Source organism: Triticum urartu, chromosome 3 (assembly GCF_003073215.2).
Source record: "Triticum urartu cultivar G1812 chromosome 3, Tu2.1, whole genome shotgun sequence".
Lineage (NCBI taxonomy): Eukaryota > Viridiplantae > Streptophyta > Magnoliopsida > Poales > Poaceae > Triticum > Triticum urartu.
This window is the reverse complement of record NC_053024.1, coordinates 457,549,980-457,576,905: the sequence shown is the minus strand read 5'-3', so window position 1 is coordinate 457,576,905 and position 26,926 is coordinate 457,549,980. Positions and strand designations below refer to the sequence as shown.

Sequence of the window (26,926 nt, the reverse complement as noted above, 5' to 3'; positions counted from 1 at the left end):
ACGCAGCTCTGACAGCTTTGATTGACCGGTGGCGACCAGAGACCCATTCTTTCCATCTGCCATGTGGGGATATGACGGTGACCCTTAAGGATTGGTCAATGATTATTGCCATGCCGGTCGAGGGTCAAGCACTCACCAGGCGAGTGGAGAGGGCCAACTGGTAGCAGAGGATTACCACCCTCATCGGCGACTGCCCCGGTGCTAAAGGTAACCGTACATTCGGTGTATCATTGCCCTGGCTCTCAGAGCACCGGAAGACATGCCCCGAAGACGCCGATGAGGCGGCTGTGGAGTGGTAGGCGAGGGCCAACCTGTGGTATCTTCTCATGGAGGTAGTGTTTCCAGACAACTCGGTGAACTCTGCCAACTGGTCGTATCTGTTCTTCCTAGCCGGCTGGGATGCAGGGTACAGTTGGGGGACCGCATCTCTCACCTACCTATTGTCAGGACCCCGATTCCAAGTCACATCGATCTAGCAGGTAACACCTCATATCACTTTGCGACCTCACGCACGGTATCCCACGGGTGTCGCCTTACCATGGCCCGGGACCGTTTGCGCCTTTTGGCTCACGTATATGATAGTGTCGCTAGCATCCATATGACAGAGAACCCGGGCCGACATGGCTAGTCGTGAACCCAAAGCGGCACAGACCTATGGAGACAGGCATACATGAATCACATCGAGCATGTCGGTCATCAGCGAGTGATTCCGGGCTGTAGCACTGGGCTAACAGGACTCCAGGGAACCCGGGCTGTAGCAGGCTAGGCAGGACTCCAGATATCACCGCGTGACATTTCCCCGAAGGGACAGACATAGGAACGAAGTGAAACACATGCCGGCCAGTCAAGTGTCCTGAGCAGTAGTGCTGGGCTAGCAGGACTCCGGTGAACCGGGCTGTAGCGGACTACTATGGCTCGAGGAACACTAGACTACATTTCCCCATAAGAAAGGCTGCCAAGGATAAACAACTAGATTGTCGGATCCCACTCATACCAAGCATTTCAATCATACACACAATATGCCCGATATGGGTACATACAACATGGCATCACAACAAAACTCTACAACTCAAGTACTTTATTTAAAGGCTCCAGAGAGCCATACATAACATGTTCATACAGATAGGGGTCACATGACTCGGCACTCAAGTCATACACTCATACAAGCACATGCGGAAGCAACTAGTCTGAGTACAGACTCTAGAAAGAAAGAAGGCTTCTCGAAGCCTGTCTATCTACATAGGGCCCACCATGGCCAGGATCACCACCTGGGTGGCTAGTCACTCGTCGACGTCAAGGTCTACGTAGAACCCATCGGAGGGGGCGGTGTTGTTGTCTGAAAACAGTAATTAAGCAAACATGAGTACAAAGGTACTCAGCAAGTCTTGCATCAGAACCTACTATACATGCTTATTCTCAAGAAGGTGGTGGGGTTAATGCAGCAAGCCAGCTTTGACTCTTGGCTAAGCTATCCTACGGAACTTCACCAGTAAAATAGTTTTCGCACACGAGTCCACTACTCACCAACACAATACTCCACCGGGGATCCTCCCTTGTCATCCTACGAGAGGGCCATCCTCGGTACTCACACTTATCTTGAGTCTTTTATTAGTATCCGTTAACTTGTCTATGAACTGTATAGGCAACCAAGTAGTCCTTTACCGCGGACGCGGCTATTCGAATAGTTTTATACCCTGTAGGGGTGTACTTCTTCATACACGCTTTCACCACTTACCGCCGCTTACACGACATGTACTCGGCAACCTTCAAGCGGAAGCCCAGCGAGGGTGTCGGCCACGGCCTACCTAAACATTTAAGTCTCTAGTCCAAGTTTATCGCCTATCCAGGTTCCATCCGCAGGGAGTCCGGCCGAGGTTTCCACATACGGCCCCGAACGATGTGAACAGGGTCCCGAGACGCCAAACGGGCGCACGGCATACCCGGCCACGGTGTATCTACCGCAACATAGCCCACCCCTAGGGTCAGCGCTACGCACGGCCGCCAACACATATCCTACAAACACCAGAAACTATTTACAACTCCTGGACAGAGTACTAAGGTGGTTAAGAAGCCGAGAGGGTCCATTGGTTTCGGGCCCAATGTACGGTAGTAACTGCATCTTAAATCACACATACAGATCTCAGTTCTTAGGGACGGCCTCAATGAAACAACCCACCATGTACTCCTACATGGCCTCTCATCGATACCTTTACCAAAACATGTTCAACACATCCCTCACATTACCGACATAAGCATTTCACTCTAGCCCATCACCCAGATGAACCAGACCTGACACAACTCTAAGCATAGCAGGCATAGCAAGGTAGGAATCACATACATGGCTCAATCAACTCCTACACATGCTAGTGGGTTTCATCTAGTTACTGTGGCAATGACAGGTCATGCAGAGGATAAGGGTTCAACTACCGTAGCACACAGCAGTTTGAATCGCGTTGTCTTAATGCAGTAAACAAGAGCAGAAGCGAGAACATGGGTTTGTATCGGAATGATCAATGGTTGCTTGCCTGATGGAGTGGTAGTGGGATACTGCCCTTCAGTTGGATACTCGTGAATATCCTCGGAGGCAGAACCTACCACGAAGAACACATCGGAACACAATCAACACATGACGATATGCAACAATATGATGCATGCTATGACATGGCAATATGAATGTGTCTTGGCCTAATGCAAGTTATAGAAAGGAATGAACTCATTTGAATCAAAGATTCAAATATTAGCTCATTAAACATGGCCTTAATAGTGCATTTCCTTATTCTGCTTAAACAGCAAGGTAAACTTGTTTTGTCATGCATGAAACCATTACAGATGGATAGATTGAATTTTTCTGATCATTTTTCATATATAAATCTTTGCATTTGGAGCTATGGTTGATTTTCTATGATTTTTAGAAGTTTTGACTATTTTCTGGAATTTCCTGAATAAAAATAAATCCAGAAAATGCATTACTGCGTCAGCATTGCGTCATGCTGACCTCAGCAGGTCAAAGGCGCCAGCCCAGGTCAAACCTGACTGGTGGGCCCCTTCTGTCAGCCTCTCAGCTAATTAACAGGATTAGATTAACACTAATTAGCTGTCAGTGGGGCCTGGGCCCACATGTCAGTGACTGATTTAATTAAAATTAATTAAAACTAATCCTAAATTAGTTAGCAGACCGGCCCCACCTGTCATAGACTCAGGGGGTCTACCTGGGCCCACCCAGGGGTCAAACTGGGTCAAACTCGCCGGCGTTGAGCCGCCGGCGAGGCCGAGACGGCGGAGGGCTTCGGATTTGGTCCTCCGGTGACCAAATCGACGGCGGAGACGTGCTACGCGTAGCTGGGGCTCGTGCGCATCTAGTGGGGCAAGTGGGAGGAGCTGGGGTGGAGCGAGCTCGCCGGAATCGAGCTCGTGGCGGCGGCCGGAGTTCGGACGGGGTGGGTTTCGACGCTACGGTGCACGAGAGAAAGAGCTGGTGAAGGCTACGAGATCCTGGTGCTGCACTGAGCACAACGGCGAGCTTGGTTCGAGCCACTGTGGCTCTGGCCACGACGGCGCCATGGCCGACGGCGGGGAGTTCTCGGGTGCGGTGGAAACGGCGGCTACAGAGGCCAAGCGAGCACGGAGCTAGGGGGAAAGGAAGAGGAGCTCACAGTGAGTCGGAGAGGGGGTCAGCGAGCTCGGGGAGGTCCTGGCGACGGCGAATCGGCCGGAGACGGCTCGGGTGCCCGAGGTTGAAGACGAGGGCGTAGACGGCGTTCGGCGGCGTTTGGGGTCGCGTGGTTCGGCGAAGAGGTCCAGGGCGACGAGGCGGAGCTATTGGGCTCGTCGGAGGGGCGAGGGAGTGGCTGTGGTGGCACTACGGCGATCGCGGCGAGGTTCGCGCTCGGCCATCACGGGGGAAGAGTACAGAGAGACGAGGGGGAAGAGTGCGAGAGGATGAGAGGGGGACGTGGGGGTCGTGTGGCACCTCTAGGCGTCTTCGGGCGTCGGCGGAAGCAGGAGGTGGCCAGCGCGTGGCCGGCGCGCGGCGAGCACGCGCCCCTGCCTCCTGGCGCGAGGAGGACGACGACTGGCGAAGCCAGTAGGCTGGGCCGAGCCAGGTGGGCTGGCCAGCTCAGGTAAGGCCCAGGTGGCTTCCTTCTCTTTTTTTGTAATTTGTTTCTGTTTCTATTTAATTGCAACTGTTGGGCTTTATTAAAAATACTAAAACGTTTCCAAAAATCCTGAAAATAATTGTGGGCTCTGTTTAGATTATTTCCAACAGCAAACATTTATTTCCAGAATTATTTGGGCATTTAAATTATTTTATAGCATTTAAATGCCCAAATTCAAATACTTATGATTTAATTCAATGACCTTCTGTTGACCTAGAAAAATGTGCACCAATTTTGCCAGAGGTTTTAACCCAAGACAAAGAGGGTGAACTTTTTAGAAGGGCATTTCAGGTTCATTGAAAATAATTTTAGTAAACCCTAGTTGTTTCCAGGGGGTGTTGGGGGTTCTGTATCCCCATTTCAAATTTAAGAGGAAAATAAACATGATGCACACTCTAATGCTTGAACTAGCTAGGGTGTGACACCTATATCGTTCGGTAAGAGATTATCTCATTGCCTACCTACGAAAGTATGTCCATGACATTTTGTTATATCTGATCCTCATTTGATGTTTTGCAGCTTGACGACGCAACCCAGAGGACGGGAGACAAGTCCAATATGGGTGGCTTTGTCTGGGCCCTCTCCATTTGGATGTGGGAGCGGCTGCCGGTGGGGCGTCCAGAGAAGATGCCAAGACGCTCATGGGGTGCCTATAGCGAAGACGGCGACGAGACTCGACACCCCACCGTATGAGTGGGATGTTGTCAAACTCTACACGGGCCTAAACAAGACTTCGTACAAGACCTACACCAACGAGTTGGACGCTTTGACGCATACGCAGGTATATGAACTCGCTCACCACCTTTCTCTTTGATTCCACTTTTGACTGAGAGTGGGAACTTACCAATGTATATGTAATAGGTAAACTGGTGGCCGTATCATGATTGAGAGTGGGACTTTGATCTGAACGTGATGTGCGATGCAGACAGTGGTCTTTGGCGGTGCAATCGTGCCCATGATAATGTGTGTACGCCGTCGAGGTGGCAACTGCACACCGCGTGGCCACGCAGTTTGGGATGTATCAGCATATCCCACCGGGCCCGCCGACTGATACCGGCGGGCATGCACTCCACATGTGAGCGCGCTTGTTCTTCGTGCCCATGATTTCATTGCGTTTGACTTTATTATGATGTTTCTTGTGGTCTATGCCTTGCAGGATGAAGCCGGCAGAAGAATTAGTCGATCATAGACTGGGAGAGGAGCATAAAACTCATGTGACGGAGTGGAACCGGCGGAGGTTCCGTAAAGATGGGGAGAGGAAAGTGACTGACTGGGATGCTTACCTGGGCCGACACATGAGGTGGTACGATGACGGCCAGAAGCACCGTCTTCGTCTCAGGCCTCGGTGGACGGCGAAAGACATCGTGGAGCTGGAGAGGGATGACCCCGAGGAAGAGGCCTACCAGACCGGCATTAGAGACATGCATAGTGGATTTAGGGAGTTTGCACCCCTCATCAACAGAGTGGTAAGTTTGAACCGACGGTTGTATTTAAATTATTTTATTCGTCATCATGACTGACTTATGCCGTTACAGTCCGGTGAGTTGAACAGATGCATCTTTGAAGCCTGAAATGCACTAGGTGATGCCCCCGGGAGCGCACAATCTGAGAAAAAAGTGAGGGGGGCGATGAAGATACAATTTCAGCCTCCTCGGAACAGATGCATCTTGTTCACTTGCAATCAACAATCTGATACTTATTATGCAACTGTTTTCTATTTTCGTAAACCCTAATTGCAACTGTTGGGCTTTTTTAAAAATACTAAAACGTTTCCAAAAATCCTGAAAATAATTGTGGGCTCTGTTTAGTTTATTTCCAACAGCAAACATTTATTTCCAGAATTATTTGGGAATTTAAATTATTTTATAGCATTTAAATGCCCAAATTCAAATACTTATGATTTAATTCAATGGCCTTCTGTTGACCTAGAAAAATGTGCACCAATTTTGCCAGAGGTTTTAACCCAAGACAAAGAGGGCGAACTTTTTAGAAGGGCATTTCAGGTTCATTGAAAATAATTTTAGTAAACCCTAGTTGTTTCCAGGGGGTGTTGGGGGTTCTGTCATCCCCATTTCAAATTTAAGAGGAAAATAAACATGATGCACACTCTAATGCTTGAACTAGCTAGGGTGTGACAACTCACCCCCACTCAAAATAATCTCATCCCGAGATTTAGGATCCTCCGGGAAGAAGGTGGGGTACTCAAGTCGAAGACGATCCTCCGTTTCCCAAGTGGCTTCTTTCTCGGAATGGTGTGACCATTGAACCTTGAGAAACTTGATATTCTGACGTCGAGTGGTACGCTCGGCCTGATCAAGGATACGAACGGGATATTCCCGATAGGAGAGGTTATCTTGTAGATCAAGCGTTTCATGGTCCACTCCACGGATAGGATCCGTGAAGCAACACCTGAGTTGTGAAACGTGGAAGACATCGTGAACTCTGGAAAGATGCGGAGGTAGTTCCAATTGGTAGGCAACTTCTCCTTGTTTGGCAAGAATGCGAAAGGGTCCAATGTAACGAGGAGCCAATTTGCCTTTGATACCGAAACGATGGGTTCCCTTTAACGGAGTAACCCGAAGGTAAGCCTTCTCGTCGACTTCATAAGTCATGGGCTTATGTTTACGATCATATTGACTCTTTTGACGAGATTGGGCTGTTTTCAATTTCTCACGAATATCACGAACCTGCTCTTCTGCTTCCTGAATCATATCCGGGCCAAAGAGTTGTCTTTCCCCGGTTTCTGACCAGTTAAGAGGCGTTCGACATTTTCGTCCATAGAGAACTTCGAAAGGAGCCTTGCCCAAGTTGGCTTGATAACTATTGTTATAAGCAAACTCCGCGAATGGAAGGCATTTCTCCCAACTCATTCCGAACGAGATGACAGAAGCTCGGAGCATATCTTCCAGAATTTGATTGACTCATTCTACTTGACCACTTGATTGAGGATGGAAGGCGGTGCTAAAGAAGAGACGAGTTCCCATAGCATTTTGGAAACTTTCCCAAAATCAAGAAGTGAAGAGACTCCCACGGTCTGAGTTAATTTCCAATGGAACACCATGAAGAGACACTATTCGGGAGATGTATAAATCAGCTAGCTGGCTAGCGGTGATACTCTCACGAACAGGTAGGAAATGGGCTACTTTGGAAAGACGGTCGATCACGACGAAGATGGCATTATTCCCTCTCTTGGTCCTGGGAAACCCAGTGATGAAATCCATACTGATTTTATCCCATTTCCATTCGGGAATAGCCAAAGGTTGAAGGGTGCCAGCAGGCCGTTGATGCTCTGCTTTAACACGACGACAAACGTCGCAATTAGCAATGTATTGAGCGATTTCTCTCTTCATCCTAGTCCACCAAAACCTATGGCGTAGGTCTTGATACATTTTAGTACTACCGGGATGAATGGTGAGAGGGGATTCATGAGCTTCCTTAAGGATCAGCCGCCTCAGGTTTCGTGCCTTTGGAACCACTAGGCGATTCCCAAAGTATACGACACCTTGATCATCAATGGAGAAACAATTCGCGACTCCTTTCTTAATGTTTCTCTTAATATGGGAGATTCCCGGATCTACCTTCTGTGCCTTGATGATCTGATCCGTAAGGGTAGGTTTCGCCACCAGGGTGGATAGGAATCCTTGAGGAACAATGTGAAGATTTAGCTTACGAAATTCCTCATGGAGAAATGGTTGACTTTGTTGTAACATCAGGCCGTTACAATAGGACTTACGGCTTAGCGCATCAGCCATGACATTGGCTTTGCCCGGGGTGTAAGTTATTCCTAAGTTGTAATCCGAGATCAACTCAACCCAACGTCTTTGCCTGAGATTCAAATCTGGTTGGGTGAAGATATATTTCAAACTTTGGTGATCAGTGAAGATCTCGCAACGATTACCGAGAAGGTAATGTCGCCAAGTTTTAAGTGCATGGACTACAGCTGCAAGCTCTAGATCATGTGTGGGATAATTTTGCTCATGTGGGTGTAATTGCTGTGAAGCATAGGCAATTACCTGACGATCTTGCGTGAGTATGCAACCTAGTCCTTGTCGCGAGGCGTCGCAATAGATAATAAAATCCTTGGAGAAATCTGGTGGTACCAGTACGGGAGCAGATGTCAGGCGTCTTTTCAGTTCCTGAAAACTGAACTCGCACTATGGAGTCCACTCGAACTTTTTATCTTTCTTGAGGAGTTCAGTTAGAGGTTTAGCAACCTTGGAGAAATTCTCGACGAAGCGGCGGCAATAGCTCGCTAAGCCAAGGAAGCTCCGAACTTGCTTAACCGTCTCAGGTGGAGTCCAATCAAGGACGGCTTGAACTTGCTCGGGATTGACAGCAATACCCTTGCCAGAGATCACATGGCCTAGATAGGTCACTTCTGGCAACCAAAATTCACACTTGGAGAACTTGGCATAAAGACGATGCTCTCGAAGTTTCATCAATACCAGCCTTAGATGTTCGGCATGTTCCTCTTCATTCTTGGAGTAGATGAGTATGTCATCGAGGTATACTACGACAAATTTGTCCAAGTACTCCATGAAAACCGAGTTCATTAACCGGGAGAAGGTGGCTGGGGCATTGGTTAAACCGAAGGACATCACGGTGTACTCGTATTGGCCATAACGAGTAACAAAGGCCGTTTTGGGAATGTCCCCGTTTCTGATTTTGATTTGATGGTAACCCAACCTCAAATCCATCTTGGAAAAGACTGAGGATCCAGCGAGCTGGTCATACAGATCATTGATCCTGGGAAGAGGGTATTTGTTCTTGATGGTGACCAGGTTGACAGGGCGGTAATCCACAACCATTCGATCCGTTCCATCCTTCTTCTTAACGAAGAGGACGGGGCAAGCCCAAGGAGAGGAACTAGGACGGATGAAACCCTTTTTCAAGGACTCATCGAGTTGGTTCTTAAGCTCGGCTAGTTCTAAGGGTGCCATCTTGTAGGGTCTTCTAGAAATTTGCATGGTTCCTGGAACAAGGTCTATCACAAACTCTACATCCCTGTCAGGTGGAACACCTGGCAGTTCTTCTGGAAAGACATCCGGAAAGTCTCGGACTATCGGAACATCCTCAAGGTCTGGAAGGGGGTTGGCATTTAAGGAGTAAAGCTGGCGCTTGGCCACTCGAGTTAAGACATTGACTGTCTTGCCCGATGGGTGAGTAAGTTGAACGGTTCTAGTGGCACAATCGATCTTAGCATAATGAGCTGACATCTAGTCCATACCCAAGATGATGTTTATGTCCGAGGACTTGAGAGCTATTAAGGATGCAAGGAAGACAAGTCTATCGACAAGAATTTCGTTCCCATGGCTTACTCTAGAAGTTTGCCATCTAGAGCCAGGAGTTTGAATTTCCATGGTAGAGGGCATGTCACAGAATGTCGTGTTGTGCAATCGAGCATAGTTCTCGGATATGAATGAATGAGATGCTCTAGTATCAAAAAGAACAGATGCCGGATGGCAGTTAACAAGGAGCGTACCAAGGACGACGTTGGGATCCTCATGAGCCTCCTCGGCTGAAACATAGTTGACATGGCCACGTGCAGTGGTGGCCGGCTTGGTGTAGAATGTTTTTCCCGCGGGCTTACCACGACCAACGGACTTTCCAGTTTGATTGGGGTTGTTGTTCTGGGGACACTCTCGACTATAGTGACCCGGCTCTCCACACTTAAAGCATGTCACCACATTGGGGCGTGGAGCAGCATTAGTAGCGGGGCCACCATAGGGCTTGGGCGGTGCAAATTGCTGGTTGGGACGAGGCGCCTCAAAGGATGGCCTCGGGATGAACCTGGGTGGCAGTGCCGTGCTTGGAATCCACACCCGGCGCTTCTGAGTTCCAGAGCCGGATGAAGAGCCAAAATCACGGGAGTGCTTGCGTGAAGCGTCATAATTAGTCTGGCCTGTCTCAGCACTGATGGCTTTATTGACCAACTTTTGAAAGGAGGTGCACTCGTGCAGATGAAGATCGCGGCGAAGCTCAGGGCTAAGTCCCTTGCGGAACCTTGCTTGCTTCTTAGCGTCAGTAGATACCTCTTCGGGAGCATAGCGTGCCAGATTTCCAAATTCACGACTATATGCATCCACAGTCAGTCTTCCCTGGGTGAAGTTGCAAAACTCCTCCCTCTTGCGATCCATGAGACCTTCCGGAATGTGATGCTCGCGGAAATCCTCACTGAACTCAGCCCAAGTAGTAACTTGGCCGACCGGGCGCATAGCTTTGAAGTTTTCCCACCAAAGACTAGCAGGGCCTTCGAGGTGATAGGCAGCATAGGTAACCTTGTCGGCTTCGGCTACGTTGGCAGAACGTAGCTTGTGGGTAATGCTGCGAAGCCAGTCATCCGCGTCGAGGGGTTCGACGGATTGGTTAAACTTTGGTGGGTATAGCTTGATAAAGTCATTGATTGACACCAAGTCATTTCGTGGGTGGCGTGTAGTGTTCTGCTCAATCCGCTCTAGCAGGCGGTTAGTCTCACGCTTGTTTCTTTCCGCCTCCAGCATTACCTCGGCCAGAGAAGGCGGGTGAGGCAGATTTTCACCCCTAGCTGCACTGGCTTCCCCCTGCTCCGAGGCAGCAGGGTTGCTGCGGGTGTTGACCATCCTAGGAGAAAACAAGACAATGGTTTAGATAAGGATGGCTCAAACTTAGCAAGGAAGTGCAGAATGTAATGGATAACACGGAATGCAGAGATGTTCATCCGTATGTCATGGTAATATAAAGCTGCCATATATATACCAACGGTCATACACATCATACATAGTTTAGTACAAGCCCAGGCTACAGTACAACTATGATGAAAGACATTACATCTCATCGGAGGCATTCCAAGCTCCTATACATTATTTGTCTACACCTCCGGAATTGACTACACACTAAGTCGTATTCCACAAGTCACGCAGGACAGTGGAAATACAACTACTACAATACTAGTGGTACTACTACTAACTCAGACAGCTCCGTAGTAGTTCTCATAGAAGTCACCTCTGTAGCCTGGAAGTTCAACATGACCATCCGGGAACAGACGGTCCTGAGGAGCCTATGGACCAAAGGGGCTAGGATGAGGTCTTGGACCAACAAACGGTGGCCTGCGGGGACCACGGGGTGGGGTGATGCCTCCCACATCACACCAATCCACCATGTCTGGCAGAGCTGATCTCATAGGATACAGATCCCTTGTATCCATACATCCAGCCTGCACCGCAGGTGCAAACCGAGTCAATGTGGCCCAATGATTAGCACGGGTATTGAAAAGCTCCAGCCTCAAGGCCCGATTCTCTCGGTCCTTATCTTCGAGCATCTCGGTAGTGGTACGAGTTAATGAGTCCTCCTGAGTGGAGTCAGCATAGATAGCCTGAAGATACCCTTGCGCTCCCGGAAGTGAAGCTGGCATGTAACGGAAGTCGGTGTTCCGAAGCAAGCCAGTCCGGACTCGCAAGATGGTCATCATGGAATAGGCAGCATCCTGCACAGCCATCTCAACAGTAACCCCGAGTCGATACGAACAGTGAAGGGGCTCGGTAGATCTAGGATAAGAAGGAAATATCTTGACGGTGCAGAGATATTGGCTTTGATTAAAGTCGCGGAACTGCTCTTCGACGGTGTATTCGAGATACCAACGGTAGCCCGTCTTGATCATTACCCGGACTAGCATAGCAGTATGACCGGGCACGTCGAGGCACCGGGTCAGGCGAACCACTTGGTTTTGAACACGGTTGGCCATCTGAAAGCACAACCACAATGCAAAGACATCAGAATTTCTAGGGAAAATTGGACAGCATAATAGCTGTAAATGCTTAGAAAAAGATTTGAGACATCCACAACAGTTCACAATACCACTCAACAACATCATATCAAGATTCTGATCCAATTAGCAACATACTAAGAATAGTAGAAACTGAACTGGGACTGGTAACAACAATCCTATAAGCTACTACGGATTAGTAACACGTGAACCTGATAGAATAAGAGAGCCTAGTCCTCAACCCATGTTGAATGAGAAGAGAATGACTCAGATCAGAGGCATAGGGTAAAGGAGTAAAAGAGCCTTACGTTCCCTCCCACAATCAATTCCCCTACATATAACTAAAGCATTTCTAGACTCGACATCGACCAGTTTGGCTCAACGAACCTACAGGCAGTCCGGCTCTGATACCAACGCTGTCAGGACCCCGATTCCAAGTCACATAGATCTAGCCGGTAACACCTCATATCACTTTGCGACCTCACGCACGGTATCCCATGGGTGTCGCCTTACCATGGCCCGGGACCATTTGCGCCTTTTGGCTCACGTATATGATAGTGTCGCTAGCATCCATATGACACAGAACCCGGGCCGACATGGCTAGTCGTGAACCCAAAGCGGCACAGACCTATGGAGACAGGCATACATGAATCACATCGAGCATGTCGGTCATCAGCGAGTGATTCCGGGCTGTAGCACTGGGCTAACAGGACTCCGGGGAACCCGGGCTGTAGCAGGCTAGGCAGGACTCCGGATATCACCGCGTGACATTTCCCCGAAGGGACAGACATAGGAACGAAGTGAAACACATGCCGGCCAGTCAAGTGTCCTGAGCAGTAGTGCTGGGCTAGCAGGACTCCGGTGAACCGGGCTGTAGCGGACTACTATGGCTCGAGGAACACTAGACTACATTTCCCCATAAGAAAGGCTGCCAAGGATAAACAACTAGATTGTCGGATCCCACTCATACCAAGCATTTCAATCATACACACAATATGCCCGATATGGGTACATACAACATGGCATCACAACAAAACTCTACAACTCAAGTACTTTATTTAAAGGCTCCAGAGAGCCATACATAACATGTTCATACAGATAGGGGTCACATGACTCAGCACTCAAGTCATACACTCATACAAGCACATGCGGAAGCAACTAGTCTGAGTACAGACTCTAGAAAGAAAGAAGGCTTCTCGAAGCCTGTCTATCTACATAGGGCCCACCATGGCCAGGATCACCACCTGGGTGGCTAGTCACTCGTCGACGTCAAGGTCTACGTAGAACCCATCGGAGGGGGCGGTGTTGTTGTCTGAAAACAGTAATTAAGCAAACATGAGTACAAAGGTACTCAGCAAGTCTTGCATCAGAACCTACTATACATGCTTATTCTCAAGAAGGTGGTGGGGTTAATGCAGCAAGCCAGCTTTGACTCTTGGCTAAGCTATCCTACGGAACTTCACCAGTAAAATAGTTTTCGCACACGAGTCCACTACTCACCAACACAATACTCCACCGGGGATCCTCCCTTGTCATCCTACGAGAGGGCCATCCTCGGTACTCACACTTATCTTGAGTCTTTTATTAGTATCCGTTAACTTGTCTATGAACTGTATAGGCAACCAAGTAGTCCTTTACCGCGGACGCGGCTATTCGAATAGTTTTATACCCTACAGGGGTGTACTTCTTCATACACGCTTTCACCACTTACCGCCGCTTACACGACATGTACTCGGCAACCTTCAAGCGGAAGCCCAGCGAGTGTGTCGGCCACGGCCTACCTAAACATTTAAGTCTCTAGTCCAGGTTTATCGCCTATCCAGGTTCCATCCGCAGGGAGTCCGGCCGAGGTTTCCACATACGGCCCCGAACGATGTGAACAGGGTCCCGAGACGCCAAACGGGCGCACGGCATACCCGGCCACGGTGTATCTACCGCAACATAGCCCACCCCTAGGGTCAGCGCTACGCACGGCCGCCAACACATATCCTACAAACACCAGAAACTATTTGCAACTCCTGGACAAAGTACTAAGGTGGTTAAGAAGCCGAGAGGGTCCATTGGTTTCGGGCCCAATGTACGGTAGTAACTACATCTTAAATCACACATACATATCTCAGTTCTTAGGGACGGCCTCAATGAAACAACCCACCATGTACTCCTACATGGCCTCTCATCGATACCTTTACCAAAACATGTTCAACACATCCCTCACATTACCGACATAAGCATTTCACTCTAGCCCATCACCCAGATGAACCAGACCTGACACAACTCTAAGCATAGCAGGCATGGCAAGGTAGGAATCACATACATGGCTCAATCAACTCCTACACATGCTAGTGGGTTTCATCTAGTTACTGTGGCAATGACAGGTCATGCAGAGGATAAGGGTTCAACTACCGTAGCACACAGCAGTTTGAATCGCGTTGTCTTAATGCAGTAAACAAGAGCAGAAGCGAGAACATGGGTTTGTATCGGAATGATCAATGGTTGCTTGCCTGATGGAGTGGTAGTGGGATACTGCCCTTCAGTTGGATACTCGTGAATATCCTCGGAGGTAGAACCTACCATGAAGAACGCATCGGAACACAATCAACACATGACGATATGCAACAATATGATGCATGCTATGACATGGCAATATGAATGTGTCTTGGCCTAATGCAAGTTATAGTAGAAAGGAATGAACTCATTTGAATCAAAGATTCAAATATTAGCTCATTAAACATGGCCTTAATAGTGCATTTCCTTATTCTGCTTAAACAGCAAGGTAAACTTGTTTTGTCATGCATGAAACCATTACATATGGATAGATTGAATTTTTCTGATCATTTTTCATATATAAATCTTTGCATTTGGAGCTATGGTTGATTTTCTATGATTTTTAGAAGTTTTGACTATTTTCTGGAATTTCCTGAATAAAAATAAATCCAGAAAATGCATTACTGCATCAGCATTGCGTCATGCTGACCTCAGCAGGTCAAAGGCGCCAGCCCAGGTCAAACCTGACTGGTGGGCCCCTTCTGTCAGCCTCTCAGCTAATTAACAGGATTAGATTAACACTAATTAGCTGTCAGTGGGTCCTGGGCCCACATGTCAGTGACTGATTTAATTAGAATTAATTAAAACTAATCCTAATTTAGTTAGCAGACCGGCCCCACCTGTCATAGACTTAGGGGGGGTCTACCTGGGCCCACCCAGGGGTCAAACTTGGTCAAACTCGCCGGCGTTGAGCCACCGGCGAGGCCGAGACGGCGGAGGGCTTCGGATTTGGTCCTCCGGTGACCAAATCGACGGCGGAGACGTGCTACGCGTAGCTGGGGCTCGTGCGCATCTAGCGGGGCAAGTGGGAGGAGCTGGGGTGGAGCGAGCTCGCCGGAATCGAGCTCGTGGCGGCGGCCGGAGTTTGGACGGAGAGGGAAAGAGGGCTACGGTGCATGGCAAGGCGAGGAAGTGCGTGCGTTAGGCTCCTGGGGACGCACTGAATGCGGTGGTGCGCTCGGACGCGTGCTTGCACGGTGTAGCCACGACGGCGACATGGCCGGCGGCGAGGAGCTCTCGGGTGCGGTGGAAATGGCGGCTACAGAGGCCAAACGAGGATGGGAGCTAGGGGGAAAGGAAGAGGAGCTCACAGCGGAGTCGGAGAGGGGGTCAGCGAGCTCGGGGAGGTCCTGGCGACGGCGAATCGGCCGGAGACGGCTCGGGTGCCCGAGGTTGAAGACGAGGGCGTAGACGGCGTTCGGCGGCGTTTGGGGTCGCGTGGGTCGGCGAAGAGGTCCAGGGCGACGAGGCGGAGCTATTGGGCTCGTCGGAGGGGCGAGGGAGTGGCTGTGGTGGCAACTACGGCGATCGGCGGCGAGGTTCGCGCTCGGCCATCACGGGGGAGAGTGAGAGAGACGAGGGGGAGAGTGGGAGAGGATGAGAGGGGGACGTGGGGGTCGCATGGCACCTCTAGGCGTCTCCGGGCGTCGGCGGAAGCAGGAGGTGGCCAGCGCGTGGCCAGCGCGCGGCGAGCACGCGCCCCTGCCTCCTGGCGCGAGGAGGAGGACGACTGGCGAAGCCAGTAGGCTGGGCCGAGCCAGGTGGGCTGGCCAGCTCAGGTAAGGCCCAGGTGGCTTCCTTCTCTTTTTTTGTAAATTTGTTTCTGTTTTCTATTTAATTGCAACTGTTGGGCTTTATTAAAAATACTAAAACGTTTCCAAAAATCCTGAAAATAATTGTGGGCTCTGTTTAGATTATTTCCAACAGCAAACATTTATTTCCAGAATTATTTGGGCATTTAAATTATTTTGTAGCATTTAAATGCCCAAATTCAAATACTTATGATTTAATTCAATGACCTTCTGTTGACCTAGAAAAATGTGCACCAATTTTGCCAGAGGTTTTAACCCAAGACAAAGAGGGTGAACTTTTTAGAAGGGCATTTCAGGTTCATTGAAAATAATTTTAGTAAACCCTAGTTGTTTCCACGGGGGATGTTGGGGGTTCTGTCATCCCCATTTCAAATTTAAGAGGAAAATAAACATGATGCACACTCTAATGCTTGAACTAGCTAGGGTGTGACACCTATATCGTTCGGTAAGAGATTATCTCATTGCCTACCTACGAAAGTATGTCCATGACATTTTGTTATATCTGATCCTCATTTGATGTTTTGCAGCTTGACGACGCAACCCAGAGGACGGGAGACAAGTCCAATATGGGTGGCTTTGTCTGGGCCCTCTCCATTTGGATGTGGGAGCGGCTGCCGGTGGGGCGTCCAGAGAAGATGCCAAGACGCTCATGGGGTGCCTATAGCGAAGACGGCGACGAGACTCGACACCCCACCGTATGAGTGGGATGTTGTCAAACTCTACACGGGCCTAAACAAGACTTCGTACAAGACCTACACCAACGAGTTGGACGCTTTGACGCATACGCAGGTATATGAACTCGCTCACCACCTTTCTCTTTGATTCCACTTTTGACTGAGAGTGGGAACTTACCAATGTATATGTAATAGGTAAACTGGTGGCCGTATCATGATTGAGAGTGGGACTTTGATCTGAACGTGATGTGCGATGCAGACAGTGGTCTTTGGCGGTGCATCGTGCCCATGATATGTGTGTACGCCGTCGAGTGGCACTTGCCACACCGCGTGGCCACGCAGTTTGGGATGTATCAGCATATCCCACCGGGCCCGCCGACTGATACCGGCGGGCATGCACTCCACATGTGAGCGCGCTTGTTCTTCGTGCCCATGATTTCATTGCGTTTGACTTTATTATGATGTTTCTTGTGGTCTATGCCTTGCAGGATGAGCCGGCAGAAGAATTAGTCGATCATAGACTGGGAGAGGAGCATAAAACTCATGTGACGGAGTGGAACCGGCGGAGGTTCCGTAAAGATGGGGAGAGGAAAGTGACTGACTGGGATGCTTACCTGGGCCGACACATGAGGTGGTACGATGACGGCCAGAAGCACCGTCTTCGTCTCAGGCCTCGGTGGACGGCGAAAGACATCGTGGAGCTGGAGAGGGATGACCCCGAGGAAGAGGCCTACCAGACCGGCATTAGAGACATGCATAGTGGATTTAGGGAGTTTGCACCCCTCATCAACAGAGTGGTAAGTTTGAACCGACGGTTGTATTTAAATTATTTTATTCGTCATCATGACTGACTTATGCCGTTACAGTCCGGTGAGTTGAACAGATGCATCTTTGAAGCCTGAAATGCACTAGGTGATGCCCCCGGGAGCGCACAATCTGAGAACAAAGTGAGGGGGACGATGAAGATACAATTTCAGCCTCCTCGGAACAGATGCATCTTGTTCACTTGCAATCAACAATCTGATACTTATTATGCCCTTGTTTCATTGTGAGTGCAGAAGTTCGTGAAACGTTGTCGCAAGCTGGTAGGCCTGCTTGGGTGTGCTGGAGCTGGGTCGGTTGAAGCTTATCATCCTGCAGCCACACAGGGTCACATCGGCTCATCGAGCCATGTTCCCCCGTCGTCTAGGTTGGTTGAGAAGGAGGAGGAGGAGGAGTATCATGAGGAAGAGGAGGGTGAGAGCAATGGGGAGGAGTACGATGAATATTATGGACCTCCACCAACTCAATCATCTGAACCATATCATCTGCCGAAAAGGAATCCAAAGAAGAAGGATTTGCTGAGTCCGGACCCTTTACAGAGACCGGTTACTCGACTGTCCAAGAAGAAGACTGAAGAGACTCGTTCAAAGAGGAACGAGGACCGTACCTCCAAGAGGAGCAGGAGCAAGTAATTCTGCTCTTGAATACTTGGCTCTTGTAGTTGTTTAGTGGTTGTGAGACTACGTGGAACTATGTGTTAGCTATTTGTGAAACTATGTGGAACTCCGTTTGCTAATTAGTTGAACTTCGTTTGTCATGTCTATGTACTTCAAGTTTTATTAATGTATATGTGATGCCCAAGTTTAATTGTTTGAAATCTGTTTTCTAGACACTATATCATTGCTGTGATATTGTTTTTGAAAAGAAGCAAGCAATTAAACTTGAAACCATAAAACACAGGACCCTACCACTAAGGACCCTGGCAGTAGGGTCACACAGCCTACCGCCAACCCCCTGGCGGTAGGTTGAACCTACCGCCAGGGCACTGTAATTTTTCGTTACAAAAACTTCAAAGGCAAAAACCCCTGCCATAGCCTACCGTCAAGGGTTCTGACGGTAGCAAAAGAATCAAATCCCGAAATTCTTTCCAACCGGGATCAGATCCTGAATTGATATGCGAAAAAGGGTCAAAACACGAAAATTTGCCTAGCCATGCCGCGTCGCGTCGTGGGACATAGGCAGTTGCTTTTCCTTCAGGTCGTGTGTTAGGGCATGGCCAATGCATAGCCCCAGGGTGATGCCTCACATGCCATGTAGGATCGGATAACAGAAAAAGTAGGTTCGGATGGGGAAGCGGGATCCTCTCCAGGAGGCGGGTGCTTAGAGACAAAAAGTGTGGTCCAGTGCATAAAGTTGAAAAAGTTGAAATGAAAAGGAGGGATGCATGTGTAGTGAGAGTCACTTTCTATTCTTTGATCAGGTCTACTAGTAGTAGCTTGCATTGGGGAGAAAAAATCAACACATATACTCCCTCCGTTCCTAAATATATGTTTTTCTAGACATTTCAAATGACTACTACATACGGATGTATGTAGACATATTTTAGAGTGTAGATTCACTCATTTTGCTTCGTATGTAGTCATTTGTTAAAATGTCTAGAAAGACAAGTATTTAGAAACGGAGGGAGTACTTCAAATTACTTTTGTCATGAGGCATATATATCCATATGCCACCATTGTACATCCCTTATTCTGTTTACCGGCGCGCTCGGGCACTGCCACCTGGTCCCGCTTCCCTTGACCCCACTCGTCATTGGGGATCATCTCTTTACCTGTGTTCGCGTTAACCGTCTCCCATCTCTGCGCCCTCTGTTCTATTCTAGTGGGTGGTTTCTCTGCTCGGGCTGCTGTGCCCGACGCGCGGCCGGGGCGCGATGACGTGCGTGTGTCACTCCGTGGGGCCGCTGCCGCGTCGCGTGCGTCTGCCATGCCCAGGCTGCTGAGTGCCCTTCTTCCTCGTCTCCGCCCCGCTGCAACCTCTCCTCGTGCCTCGCCTAGCTTCCTTCGACTGTCCTCTGCTGCGGTCTGTTGCGGTGGCCTCCTTTGCTCTATGGACGCCGCTGGTTGAGGTTCGTGCTGCTGTTCTTCTTGTGTTCTTTCCAACACCTCTCTTCTTGCTTCGCTCTACTGATTTCACGTAGTTGGGCTTCTTTCGATCGTGTGCAGCTTGGTTCGACTTGCCGTTGTCGCCTGCGTCGAGCCGTGGGTCTTTCTGTCCTTCGCGTTCAGGTTAGTGGGCGCCCCTTCTACTTGCCTATAAGATGTTTGATGAAATGCGCGCGTGATGTTCGGTGAAATGCATCTGTGCTAACGTTTGTTCTACGGTTTAGGTTGTTTTCCTAGTTCGTCCTGATGTTTGGATCGCGTGCTCCTCCAGTCCTCCTTCCTAGCTTTGGTAAATAGGCTGTTCTTTTGCTTCTCTGAACCGCTATGAGCCGCGATTGTTTCTTGCTTGCATTTGCATCGTTCATCCCGTGGTGTTGTCTTTTGACCGGTTATTTTCTAAAATTCGCAGGTTGTACGATCTTGCCCGCTGCTGCTTGCCATTTGGTTATGTGGTACAGTGTGAATCCGGTGGCTGCCCAGATCTGAACTGCGCGTAGGGGCGGGTGTTCTCGGCCAGAGTTGGGCGTTCTTGCTGACTTTCTGTCTAACCTATCCACAAGTATACTAGCCAATTTCTGTTTATTTGATTTTCCTTTCCAAGTACTCCCTCAATTCCTAAATATTTGTCTTTCTAGAGATTTTAAATGGAACACCACATACGGATGTATATAGACATATTTTAGAGTGTAGATTCACTCATTTTGCTCCGTATGCAGTCACTTGTTGAAATATCTAGAAAGACAAATATTTAGGAACGGAGTGAGTACATGCTTTAGTTTATCCTGGTCTGCGTACCTTTTTTATGTTACCTTGGTGGTCGATGCAGAATAACAAATGCAAAACAAGATGTGCAAATGTGAGGATAGACCTATGATTCGCGTTCACAACTTGTTCTTGTTAAAAGAACTACTCTACAAGTTTGTTGCAAGTTACAGTAATTGTGAGGATATGATACCTTATAGAAATGATGCCTTAGTGTTTCTTGCTTGTATCTGCATCGTTGCATGCCGTGATTGTGTTCTGACCAGTTTTTTGTTGTATTTTACAAGTTGTATGATCTTGTCCGTTGCTGCATCTCGGTTCTGCTGATTGCTTCATCACCATTACAATTTTTGAGATATCTAAGCTGACGTCTCGAATAGTACAGAACAGTCAGTCGGAACTGCAGGAGTCATCTTCACCTTAATCTAAAAATAGAAGGTTTTCCTTTTGCTAGATCTCTGAAAAATCTGCAGTGGAGTAAGCGCTGGCATTACCTACTGCTCTGGTTTTTGAAGTTAATTGCAGCTGGCAAAGCTTGCACTGATGTTCATCGTTCGCTGTGTGGAAGCTACATAATTCTATAGTAGTGGAACACTTGTTCTGGTCTGATCATCTTGTAATTTTCCTTTTTTCAGCTTAACTATTGTAGGGTAGACAGACTCTATACATACTGAAGAAATGTGCCCGTCCGACAGTCCTTCATGCTCAGTTGTAGTGATAGCTTTGGGTACTGTGTGCACCCTTTCATGTAATTGTGTTACCCCGGCGAAATTTATAACTATGTTGTCACATACGTCAACTTAGATCTCGGAAAGCGTGGGTGCATTACATTGTGGAATGAAGGGAGTATCTTATACTGAGTTTATGAGGAAACAACTGGACTAATGTTAATGATCCGGTGTTGAGAATAAAAAAAGGTGGAAGAACATTGAGTGGCTTTAGTTTTGTTACCGGACGTACAACGTACCTTTACTGCACTGTTATGGATTCAGATAAACTGGGCGTGGTGCATGCCTTTGTATTGTGTTCCTGAACGTTGCTTTCTCCATGCCAAGTCTTTTGTTCTTAGAAAAGAACTCTTTTGTTGCATCCACATTAACCATATATATATTTCCATTTTCCATATATATTTCTATTTCTTTTGTTCGAATTGTAACGTTGGTACAAAATAAAGGCCTCAATTTGCAAAAAATTATTTTCCCTAATTTATTTTTTTGCAAATAGCTCTTGGTTTAAATCTGGGCATTGTGGTGCTGGAGAAGGACGTGTGACACACATTCTTCTCAGCTATTTTCTCCTCTGATTGAGCCCAGCCCAGCAAACATTCATGTGCCGGATAAGCTACTTTTGGAAGCTCTGGTATATATTTTGAACAAATATTTCCTTTCTTTAATGCATGATAGAACATCCAACAACACAGCAATATAAGAAAACGCTTTGGTACAATTGCAATATATTATAGGATAAAAATATATCCTCTACGATGCTAACTATTCATTTGCAAAGTTATCTAAAAAAACATATCAATTCAAATAACAAGGCCATTGTACTAAGATCACCCAAGTGCATTCTTAAGTTAAGCAAAATACTTGCATTTAATTCTTGGTTTGAATTGGGCTTTTTTGCCATTTAGCGCAACAGGAGCTTGCATGTTTGGATAGCCATATCTTAATAAATTATGTGTTTGATCTCTAAATGTGCTTGAACACAATCAAGTCAAGGAAGATGTCACGTCGCATCTTCGTGGAAAGTAAAGTTGTCTATCATATACCTACCTTGCGCCATTTGGTTCTATGTTACCCAATAAGATAACAAAATATGCATGCTCAAGTATATATTTTCAAAGATAAACTATCCTTCATTTTCACCTTAAAGGGTTTGAATTAGTATCCTAAGTGGTTACTAAAACCCACTTCTAATGAATTCAAATATTTGCAAAACACTTGGGTTTGACATGGTATCTGCACTTGCTCAAACATAAAGTTACTGAAAAATGCATATTTTCAACACGCATGGTTTTAAATGGGCCTCTGCGCCATTTGGTGCAATTGGTCATCTAGTAATTTGTAGAAAATGTGGCGAGACGTAGAGCTTGTAGAACGGATTCCACTTCGCGCGGAGCTACTACCGAACGATTACTAGTGCCATGCGACCAAGAAGATATGATTGCGCATGGTACATCAAAAGTCATACTAGACCGATGCTCAATACCAAAATTCTGGCAAATTGAATAATCTGAAAGGATATCGACAGGAGCTCAAAGTACTAAGCATCATCATAACAACACGTCATAGTAAATTCGTCAAAACAGACTGATGAACAAGTAAATAGGCCAATGAGCACCATAACAAAATAACGGTCCTCGGTAAATATTCAAACACGGTAAATTTGTTCAGCCAGAGTCACAACAGACTAATGCTCATGTTCAGGCCAACGAGCACCATAACAACACCAGGTCATATTCAGGCATTCTTGGTTGTGAGCTCCAATAGCCGTCATCCGAAGGCTAATCATCTTCCTTGCTTGGTTTAGGCGGCAAGCCCAATAGTTGTTCTCTAAAAATCGGCCCCCCGTGTGTACGGGCCACACCATAGAGTATTGCAAGGACTCCTATAGCCGTCCCGATTGTCCCAAAAAATATATTACGTACATAATTGGGGTGACTTAATACGAACCTAAAATCAAAACATAAATCAATTAGAAGCGGATTTAAATAAGTTGTTTACAATCATCTAAAATCTGAGTAGTCCATGTGACATAATAATTACCATGGTGTGTGCTTCGACGACTTTGTAGTGTTTGCAGCTGATTGAGGTCCATGCTGCTGTGGTCCCGCAAAAGAAAATTACATAGTTAGCCTTACAAACGGTGAGACAGAATTTGGAGTAGAACATATAAAGATAGTTAGTAAGCGCTAACTTTGCATATATGATTGATCGTTTGATATATGTTTTTTCTTTAGGGATAAACCACACTTATTGATTGGTAGAAGCACGGTTTACAGGGATAACAAACAGGTCGTGGGGTAAACCCATCAACAAGTGGCGACCACCAGCTAAAGAAGAAGAAAAGTTAGCTAAATTGTGAGCATTAAAATTCAAACTATATGACTTTCAAAAATAAATTCACAACTCAAGAAATCCCTTGATTGGGCACGAATCTCCTTTATAAGATCGTTTGATCTGGTGGAGCCAGAAAAAATAATGTAAGATTAACAAATGAGCAAGAGCATGGCCCAAAATTGATTATGCTGTTCCGCTAGCAGTTTCTTTTGCCACAATATGGTAAGAATTCTAACAAGAAAGAAAAGGCTGCTAAATCTGCGGAAGTAGAATTCGTATTGTTGATCTCAACGCAATAAATTATACCTATTCTACAAATTCGACTAGGGCAGAATTAGGTCTGATTCTGCGGGAGTACCTTTTTTGAAAGACTTGATTCAGAGGAACTGAAGCGGCGAGGGAAGCTCCTGCCATGGCCAATCCTTGGCAACAGCAGACTCTGTTCCTCCTTAACGGCCGCCCTAAAATACAACTGCGGTGGTCGCCCAAGGGCGCGACTGCAGATCTTTCTCGCGGCAAACATAAGCGAAGCTGCCATCTCGTCCTAGTTTCATTCTCGTCGCCGGATCTGTTGGAGTTCCTCAATCCTCTTCTTCCAATCCAATCCAGTCCCCTCACCCTGGTGCCCATTATAATGTGTCGGCCGCTAGGTTTCCCATATCCGACGGGAAACGGCCCGCTGTTACCAACCTTCTCGTTATCGTGTTCATATCCGTTTACCTCTCCAAAAGCCTGGCCCGTGTTCATGCCCGGGCTGGACACTCGGCAAACCCTAAACGGCGCCCGTAGCGCCCGTTATAGCGTTAATGGTACAGGGCGCACACCCCTCGTCCGCGATGGGCCAGCCCATGTTTCAATTTTTTCTTTTGTAAAATGATGCAAAAATCGACGTGCTGAGAAGGATTCGATCTTGTGACGCGGGCTTACAGCGCAGGACTCGCTAGCCACCCGTCGGATAATGGAGTTCCTCAATCCTCTTCTCCCAATCCAATCCAGTCCCCTCACCCTGGTGCCCATTATAATGTGCCGGCCGCTAGGTTTCCCATATCCGACGGGAACACGGCCCGCTGTTACCAACCTTCCCGTTTTCGTGTTCATATCCGTTTACCTCTCCAAAAGCCTGGCCCGTCTTCATGTCCGGGCTGGACACTCGGCAAACCCTAAACGACGCCCGTAGCGCCCGTTATAGCGTTAATGGTACAGGGCGCACACCCCTCGTCCGCGATGGGCCAGCCCATGTTTCAATTTTTTCTTTTGTAAAATGATGCAAAAATCGACGTGCTGAGAAGGATTCGATCTTGTGACGCGGGCTTACAGCGCAGGACTCGCTAGCCACCCGTCGGATAATGGAGTTCCTCAATCCTCTTCTCCCAATCCAATCCAGTCCCCTCACCCTGGTGCCCATTATAATGTGCCGGCCGCTAGGTTTCCCATATCCGACGGGAACACGGCCCGCTGTTACCAACCTTCCCGTTTTCGTGTTCATATCCGTTTACCTCTCCAAAAGCCTGGCCCGTCTTCATGTCCGGGCTGGACACTCGGCAAACCCTAAACGACGCCCGTAGCGCCCGTTATAGCGTTAATGGTACAGGGCGCACACCCCTCGTCCGCGATGGGCCAGCCCATGTTTCAATTTTTTCTTTTGTAAAATGATGCAAAAAATCGACATGCTGAGAAGGATTCGATCCTGCGACGCGGCCTTACAGTGCAGGACTCGCTAGCCACCCGCCCTAGTTGAGTCATGCGATAACTTTGAGCTTCTTATCTCTTTTAGTCTTTCTTTCTCTCTTTTCCTTTTCTTTTTTTTCGTTTTTCTTTTCATTTCTTCCTTTTTCTTTTTATTCATTCTTTTTCTTTTTTAGTCTTCTTTCTTCCTTTTCTTTTTCTAATTCAATATAAAAAGTTCACCGGATTTATGAACTTTTTTTCAAATTCGATGAACTTTTTTCAAAATTGGTGAACTTTTTCTCAAATTAAATGAACTTTTTTCTAATTCGATGACATTTTATCAAAACCGGTGAACTATTTTCAAATGCGATGAACTTTCTTTCAATTTTGGGTGAACTCTTTTTTGAAGTCGGTGAACTTTTTCCAAATTCAATGAACTTTTTTTCAAGTTCGATAGCTTTTTCTCAGGTTTGTGAACCTTTTTCAAAACCAATGAACTTTTTTTGAAAGTCGGTGAACTTTTTGTCCAAATTAGATGAATTTTTTATTAAAAATTGGTGAACTCTTTCAATTTAGATGAACTTTTTTTGAAATTCATGAACTTTTTAAAATTTGCGATTTTTTTGCAAAAATATTTGACCTTTTTTTGGATTCCAAGAACCTTTTTTAGTTCGTGATTTTTGAAAAAAATTCACATTTTTTGTGAACCTTTTCTGAAAAGTCAACAGTCAATGTTGAACAGATCAGCGGTCAACAACGACCGGTTAATTCGAAATTGAGTAAAACGATCGAATCAGAAAAAAACGAAGCAAAGCAACACCTTTTGTTTTTTGAACGAGCGATCAAGGGAACGAATGAGCGCTCGCACTCTTTTATATTGGGCCGGCCCATGACTGGATGTACGTGAGCGCTCATTCTCCTTACCGGCGCAGAAGGCGCCGGTTAGGAGCTCCCTGGACACTCGGTGCCCACTATTCTTCTTGTCTCTCAATTCTTCCTTCTGAATCTGCTAGGCCCACTAGGCCCACTGGCACCTTCTAGTCTAGATCCCTTCTCTATCCTTTTTTTCCCCTAAGTGCCTGCGCAGCGACTATTGATCACATTATAAGCGATCGCTGTGGGATGTCTCGCTGAAGCTTTTCGAGTAATCGCGCCCGCCCATGATTCGCACAGAAAAAGAAAAACAACGTACGGGTGAAGCGCGATTCAAGGGAGCTCCTGTTCGGCGCCTTAAGCGCCTGAACAAGTAGCTGGCGCTCCTGCACGTGCCCCACCTCATGGGCCGGCCCGAGAACGTGTATCGCAGGAAACTATAAAGGCGCGAAAAACAGCCAAAAACTAACGCCATCCCCAGGATTCAAACTCCCGTCATTACGCTAAAGTAGGAGTTCGGCTAACCACCACACCCTCTCCACTGTTGTGAAACATAATAGCTCTAACGCTATAAGAACAACGTGGCAACACTATTTATTGTATAGTAGCATTCCATCTACTGTATCATTTAGTTTTGTGACTTATTTGAACAAAACATGTGAATTTGAAAACATTCATAATTTTTGAAGAAAAAGTTCATCAAATTTTCAAAAAAGTTCATGAAAAAGGGAAAAAAGTTTATCAATTTCAAAAAAATCAACAAATAAAAAAATCATTGATTTCCAAAAAAAGTTCAACAAATTGGAAAAAAAGTTCATTGAGTTTGAAAAAAGTTCATTGAATTTGCAAAAAATCACGAATTGGAAAAAAAGTTCATCAAATTTCAAAAATGGTTCATCGATTCTAAAAAAGAGTTCATCGGTTTT

At 47.1% G+C, this 26,926-nt stretch overlaps 1 protein-coding gene and 1 long non-coding RNA gene across 2 annotated transcripts; one reads left to right on the top strand and one right to left on the bottom strand.

The window, feature by feature from the left end:
* Positions 1-19,342: 19,342 nt before the first annotated feature.
* Positions 19,343-21,234, top strand: LOC125548480. The gene is made up of 4 exons (XR_007301098.1): positions 19,343-19,598; positions 19,696-19,758; positions 19,860-19,924; positions 20,045-21,234. It is a non-coding gene; the product is annotated as an uncharacterized LOC125548480 (long non-coding RNA).
* A 1,516-nt stretch (positions 21,235-22,750) lies between these two features.
* Positions 22,751-24,110, bottom strand: LOC125548479. The gene is made up of 3 exons (XM_048712066.1): positions 23,818-24,110; positions 23,166-23,221; positions 22,751-23,072 (listed from the first exon to the last, which is right to left on the bottom strand). Exons 1-3 carry the CDS (start codon positions 24,087-24,089, stop codon positions 23,062-23,064), a joined length of 339 nt encoding a protein of 112 aa, XP_048568023.1. The 5' UTR covers positions 24,090-24,110; the 3' UTR covers positions 22,751-23,061.
* Between the last annotated feature and the right edge of the window lie 2,816 nt (positions 24,111-26,926).